Genomic DNA, 6,363 nt, shown 5'->3' on the forward strand with positions numbered 1-6,363 from the left:
ACGCAGGTTTTTATGACCTGCGTTATATGCACATGTATCTTGGTTATATTGACCTATATATGTGTGTGGCACACTCACTTGTCTAAAAGTGGTCTTCTTTGAACATTGTGCTAAGGTCAATGAAGCAAACTACTGTACGTTAGATACATACCTTTTTTCTTCATTTATCCAAAGGGAGTTTTACAAGCGATGGCAAAAAAATATTTAATTTATTCCAGAATAATGAAAACATTGTCATTATCTGACTCTAAATATAACTGATTTATCTATTTCATATATTTTAAGTGACTTTGTTTTATATAGGAATGCATTAAAAACATATCTAATTAAATTAAATATTCTGTTTGGTCACTTTTAAAGCCACATTACTCATCAGAATGGTTTGCAAGTCTGTTCACATTTTGTGGGACATGGGATAGGATCTTACTTTCATGGACATCCAGAAATTTGGCATCACGGTAAGAAAGTTAATTTGGGAGCTATTAATTGAATGGAATCAAGATAAGGCAGTTTTGCTCCTGAAGTTCCAACTTTGAATCCACATTATCATCTTTATGTGTATGTGGATTCAAAATTAGAATTCAAAGGGTAATTAATCAGAACCAGCACGTTACTATGTTACTGGATTATTGCCCAGTAGTTTCAGTCCCAAAATAAGATTTATTTTGCTTTTTGTCTTCTCTTGAAGAGTGATGGCTGGAAGGCACAAGGAATATTTGTCTAGGAAAAGTTACTGAAATCAAGACGCCGCTGCATCAGTGTCCCAGCAGCATGCACATATGACTTTTCTGTTTTCCTTTTTCTACCCCCTTCTCTCACTGCTGACTGTTGTGGTTAAACTTCATCACATCCGCCACAGCGATGACAGCTGATGTATTTAGCAGCATGTACTCTTTAGTGATTTCTAGATTATACCCACCCTGTGTTCCTTCCCCAGAATCTCCTGTTTTTCACTGCCTGGGTGTGCACCCTACAGTGGGGACGCAGGGTGGACCACAAGGCAGTGGGGGCAGGGGGTGGGGGGAGGAGATTGGGGTTAGGGTAGGAGGCAGTTCTTTGAAGCACCCCAGAGACCAAAGGACCCTGTGCAGGTGGGCATCGCCCTTGGTTACTTGGGAGTAGTCGCTGGAGGAACTACTGCCTAGACCCCATGCCCTGGAAGATCCTAGAGATGCAACAGGTCAGAACTTCCTTTGGGCCAAAGAGCCCCACCTGAGGTCCAGGAGGAAGTGCAGAAAGGGCCTCTTAGACATATGCCCCACCCAGAGCTCACACTTGGACTAATTTGAAGTCACCCCTGACCTTGCCTCCTGTAGCCTGCCTTCTCTTTGCATCTGTTCCCAAGATGTCTTTCTCTTTGGATTGGGGGTAGATCACAAGGCCCAGGACCCAGCAAAGCCAGGAGACCTCATAGCAAGTGGCCGGGGCAGCAGAGGATCCTGACAAGTGTATAAAAAACCCAGGATGCTCCTGCTAGGCCTTGACCCCCAAGTGCAGAAAGTGCAATGACAAACCCAGGAGCCCTGTGTTTAACCCTGGGTTGTTAGTGAACACCCAGGATTCTAGAAACCTCCACCCTCCTACCCCAAAAGAAAAAAATACTGAAATTACCAAGTGTTTTTTAGCAGCCCAACTCCTCTAATTCTGTTTCTTTTTCTCCATTTCCCATTCCCATTCCCCCTACCCCATCTTTTATTTCTTACAGCAAATGACAGCGATCTACTCATGGAGGAGGGAATGGCCTTCACCATAGGTCAGTGCGGGAGCTCCTCTTCAGAGAGCTGCGGCTCCCCCAGCAGAAGCATCGGCAGTGGCGCTGGCCTAGGCCAGGCAGTCCCGTGAAGGACTAATAAAGCCAATCAGCATAATGAAATAATTCAGATGCAGAGCAAATCTGATTAAATAATATCCTCAAGCCCGTCTTCCTAAATCAGATACTTACCGACACATTTAGGAGAGGCAGCCCTCCACCCTCTAATTCTGTTACCGACATAATGTGGTGTTTGGGTTTTTGGTGTGTGTGTGTGGGTGTGTGTGTGTGTGTGTGTGTGTGTGTGTGTTCATTAACACCCAGTAACTGGAGCCGATTATGTCCCTTGCTCCCTGTCAGCAGTGGCATGTACTCTCTGTGCCCCATTCCTGGCTGGTCATGTGATTGGTATCGCCAACAAATTCCAATCACCTAAGACCCGGAAGGCATCATGTTTCTGACTGGGACTTAATGGAGAAGCAATTAGAGTGAAATAAGAAAATTGTTATTTACTGATTAATGAACATTTTGAGCATTTTTTTTAAAAAATTAAAATATTTTTTTAAAACTCACTGGTATTTATAAGAGGGACTGGTGTTTGGGTGGTTATTATCCACAGGGTCCTAATTAAGGCTTGATTAAAATGCCCTTATTCCTCTAAAAAATTAGGAACTAGGCAACTTCATACATTTTGAATGCTGTAACGTTTCCTCTTCCTACTGTTTAGTTTGTAGTATACTGTGCAAGCAACATCAATTATCAGCCCTTGCAATATGACAACATGAACCCATGGGGGAAGTACTTAGGAGGAGGGGGGAAACCTTCTTATTCTCTTTTTTGATAATCGGGAAACAATGTTTGACAGGAATCTGATTAGTTCACGCAGTAAACATTTTCCCTCTTACAGAGCCAATCATCACCGAGGGGTCCCCTGAATTTAAAGTCCTGGAGGATGCGTGGACTGTGGTCTCCCTGGACAATCAAAGGTGATTACTTTTCAATTGTTTGGAAAGGGAAGGTTCATCCCACGGCGCTGGCGAGCTGCGCTCCCCGCCCCGCCGGCGCTAGCGCGAGTCCTGAGCGCCGCTGCCCTGTGTGTTTCAGGTCCGCCCAGTTCGAGCACACAGTGGTCATCACGTCGGAGGGCGCTCAGATCCTGACCAAACTGCCCCACGAGGCCTGAGGAGCGGCCCCACGATGGCAGAGGCTGGGCGCCTTTTCTCCTAAATTGCTGAAACCCAGTTGGAGAACTTTTAGTAGCACCGGCGGAAGGCTGGTCCGCTGTAGCCTCCCCAGGACCTGGAAGCGTCTTGGAAAACCCGGCGGGGCCTGGGGGCAGTTGGGAACGCAGATCTGAAGCCCTGCGTGGCGGCGCGGCTACGATGGGCTGATCCCGGAGCCGGACTGTTTCCCAGCTCGGGGAACATTTCTTGAGGGGGAATGGGACGCCCTCGTTTGGAAGACGAGGGATTCCTATAGGTGCATGGTTTTCCCTTTCCCTTGTCTTAACTCTGCCCAAGTGAAAGGCTTCACCTCTTAAACCCATTGTGTCTGCGCTCCTAGTCTCTGACGTTACTGGGGGGCGGGGAGGGGGGGGGAGGAAGAGAGTAGTTGGTTAATTTTTGAGTTTCTGAACTTTTCATATGCCCGCGCATAAAGAAAAACCAGAGCCTGGGTGTTAGGTGGAATTTTGTTTAAGTCTCTTTTTACCCCGTTGTGGATCCTCCATTGGCTAGCCCCTGCTCCCCGGCCCTTCCCCTTCTTCCCCTTCATAAGGGCTTTGCAATGAAAGATCAGCCCGAATGGAGGGGTTGGTTACAAACATGTCTTTGCCTGTGGACCCCAGCCTGGCTCTTCTGCAGGCTTTACCAATCTAAAAACAGGTCTTTCTGATCCCCTGCAGCTTTTCCTCCCTGGCCCTCATCCTGCCCTGCGGTGCATCCCAGAGGTTACTTTTACAAGACACATACACACACACACACACACACACACACACACACACACACCCGTTTGTTGCACTAGGAAATGATGTATGAATCCCAGGCTGCTGTAGCCCCTAAACCAGTGGTTCTCAACCTTCCTAATGCCGCGACCCTTTAATACAGTTCCTCATGTTGTGGTGACCCCCAATTTCATTGTTACAAATTGAATAAATAAAGCATAGTGATTAATCACGAAACAATATGTAACTATATATGTGTTTTCCGATGGTCTTAGGCGACCCCTTTGAAAGGGTCGTTCGACCCCCAAAGGGGTCGCGACCCACAGGTTGAGAACCGCTGCCCTAAACTAACCTCTCCCCATACTGGCCCCCTTCAGACCACATTCTAGCACTGGAGACCCAGAGGTTCCCAGCAAGAAGAGATTCGGCATTTTTTTAGGGCAAGGGCCTAGTTAGCAGGATTGGAGCTGGTGAGTTTCACTCCAGTTCAACCTCCTGCTCACAGCTCCACCTGCTTCAGGAAATCCAGAGATCCACATTCCTGTCCCAAGACCCATTCCTGCCGGGAGCCTGCTCATACCTGGGCCCAGGGGTGGAGAGGGGTTGGGCCTCTGGCAGGACACAGAGAAAAGAGTTGCCCCTCTGGTCATGGTTTTAGGAACAAGTCCCATTTAGGGTTTCCTCAAAGTCAGTGCTAACTCTTGTTTTTACTGAAGTGGTTTTCCAAAGTTGCCATCCACTAAATATAGCTTGGGCTAGAGAGCACCAAGGAAATGTGAGACACCTGTAGTTGCCATGACAGATGGCCTCTTTGACTGGGTCCCAAGGGCCAGCTCCTCTCTGTGACACTCACAGTGGTGGGGAAAGAGATAGGAAACCGAGGCCAATGAACATGCTGGGAACAGTGTTCAGTTCAGTCTTTTCCCTGAACTTGGGATTCTCCTGGGTATTCTCCAACACCTCTGGCTCTCTTTCTCTGTGTCCAGGGATGGAGAATTTGGACAAAAATGATTCTGATTCTAGTGGATCTCCGAGCTGGAAAAGACGAGGAAGGGGTTGAAGATCTACAAGATTCATCGAAAAATTTCTGGGGTCCTTAAAAAACGTTTATAAGGCCTAGAGACTTTCAGCGGCTGCTGCCTCTGAAAGACCTGGTGTCTCTTGCCTGAGAAGGACTTCACTTCTCTCCCAGAGCAGTCGGATTGCACCAGTTACCTGTATCTTCTCTACAGGTCAGGTTCCCCAAGAATAATTTTATTAGGACCACAGGATTTTACCAACCACTGAGATAACACACTGCTGTGCAGCAATTATGCCAAGGTGCAAGTATGTATGGGTTTATAACCCCTTTATTAAAGTAACTAACCTAAAGTTTAAACATTGTACATATACAGGCAATACTCTGCAGCGCCATAGGAAACAAACTTCATTTAGAACGAACTCCGTTTAACATGCTTTAAAGTTGAAGTTAGGGAAGCAGATTTTAAAGTACCCTGTCCACTCTCCACCCCTCACCCCTGCCAGCTTAATTGGCTCCAAACCTCACCGGGATTCCAGCCCACTGGTGGCTACAGCTAACCACCAGGCGCCAGTCCTGCGTGCCTCCAAGAGGTTCTACTGGCAATCCGGGACATTCTCCGGATACAAGAGAGAGTTGTATTTCCTCTGAGAGTTGGGACAGGCAGAGATCTAAGCAAACCTGCGTTTCAGAACAGGTGTCCCCTTAGCGGTGTGGGGTGGAAGGGCTCATAGAATAGAGATAAGATCACACGTTGAGAAAGCTAGCCAAGGCCGGCGTCTCTGAGCCCGGAGGGCCCTGGCTCATCCGCCCCTCCCTGCAACTGCTTCTCTGGATCTAAGAAATAATTCCGGAGTGCGGACACTCGCTCGCCCACAATAATTCATTTCTAAAATAACCAAGACTCTGAAACCGGTTCCTGAGGGGGCGCATGCGGGTCTTTTGTTCCCCGGAGCCAGCCCGGTCCACTGCGCTACGCATGGCTTGGAGTCCCCTCTCCAGATGTGGACGGACAGAGAGCCCTGGAGACAAACCATCGCGACCTGTGGCATCCTCTCTCCCATTCCCCCACCCTGCAGTTACTTCTGGAATAAACTGGCCCTGGGTGACTCAGCTGTCGGGTTTCCTCTTGTATTGCCCCGAGCACCTGGAGTGACCAGCCCCGCTTCCCTCGGTCCCAACCCCACCACCGCGCCAGCCACGGCGATCACTTACGTGGTCAGGGCCCGCCAGGCGCGCGGGAAACCAGGGGCCCGGGCGGCATCCGTGCTGCTGTGCTGGGCGCACCACACCGCGCTCCACACCCGGCTCTACACCCCAAAATAGGCGCTAGGAAGGAGCAATGAAAACCACAAGTGCAACACGGAAATCAAGAGGAGTCCTGCAGCTCCTGGGAGTTGTCTGGTAGCGGAGTCATTAGCTGGTTGTTGCTACAAAGTATCACCGTGTGGTTGGGTGATTAAGAAAAAAAATCTTTTTAAACGTTGGCAAAGCTGTTATTGGTTTGGAGGATCGGTTGTGGGGTGGGTTGTTGTTGGGTTTTTTTTTTTTTTTGGCTTTTGTTTTTCTTTTTGCTCCAACCACACAGCCTGAAATATTTCTACCCCCAACATCATGCCCTTAAACCAAAGGAGAGGAATTCCGCGGGCAGCT

The 6,363-nt window shown here is 48.4% G+C and overlaps 1 protein-coding gene across 7 annotated transcripts in view; it reads left to right on the forward strand.

Moving 5' to 3' along the window:
• Nucleotides 1-3,771, forward strand: part of METAP1D (methionyl aminopeptidase type 1D (mitochondrial)) — a 73,511-nt gene extending 69,740 nt beyond the window's left edge. For all 7 annotated transcript variants that reach the window (XM_014545871.1, XM_014545894.1, XM_014545865.1 and 4 more), the window contains 4 exons: nucleotides 361-458; nucleotides 1,706-1,753; nucleotides 2,658-2,736; nucleotides 2,855-3,771. In XM_014545871.1, the coding sequence (XP_014401357.1) occupies nucleotides 361-458; nucleotides 1,706-1,753; nucleotides 2,658-2,736; nucleotides 2,855-2,933 (304 nt within the window). In that variant the 3' untranslated portion in view covers nucleotides 2,934-3,771. The remainder of the gene's footprint in view (nucleotides 1-360; nucleotides 459-1,705; nucleotides 1,754-2,657; nucleotides 2,737-2,854) is intronic.
• Nucleotides 3,772-6,363: the final 2,592 nt, after the last annotated feature.

This window comes from Myotis brandtii, unplaced genomic scaffold (assembly GCF_000412655.1).
Source record: "Myotis brandtii unplaced genomic scaffold, ASM41265v1 scaffold112, whole genome shotgun sequence".
NCBI classification, from domain to species: Eukaryota; Metazoa; Chordata; class Mammalia; order Chiroptera; family Vespertilionidae; genus Myotis; species Myotis brandtii.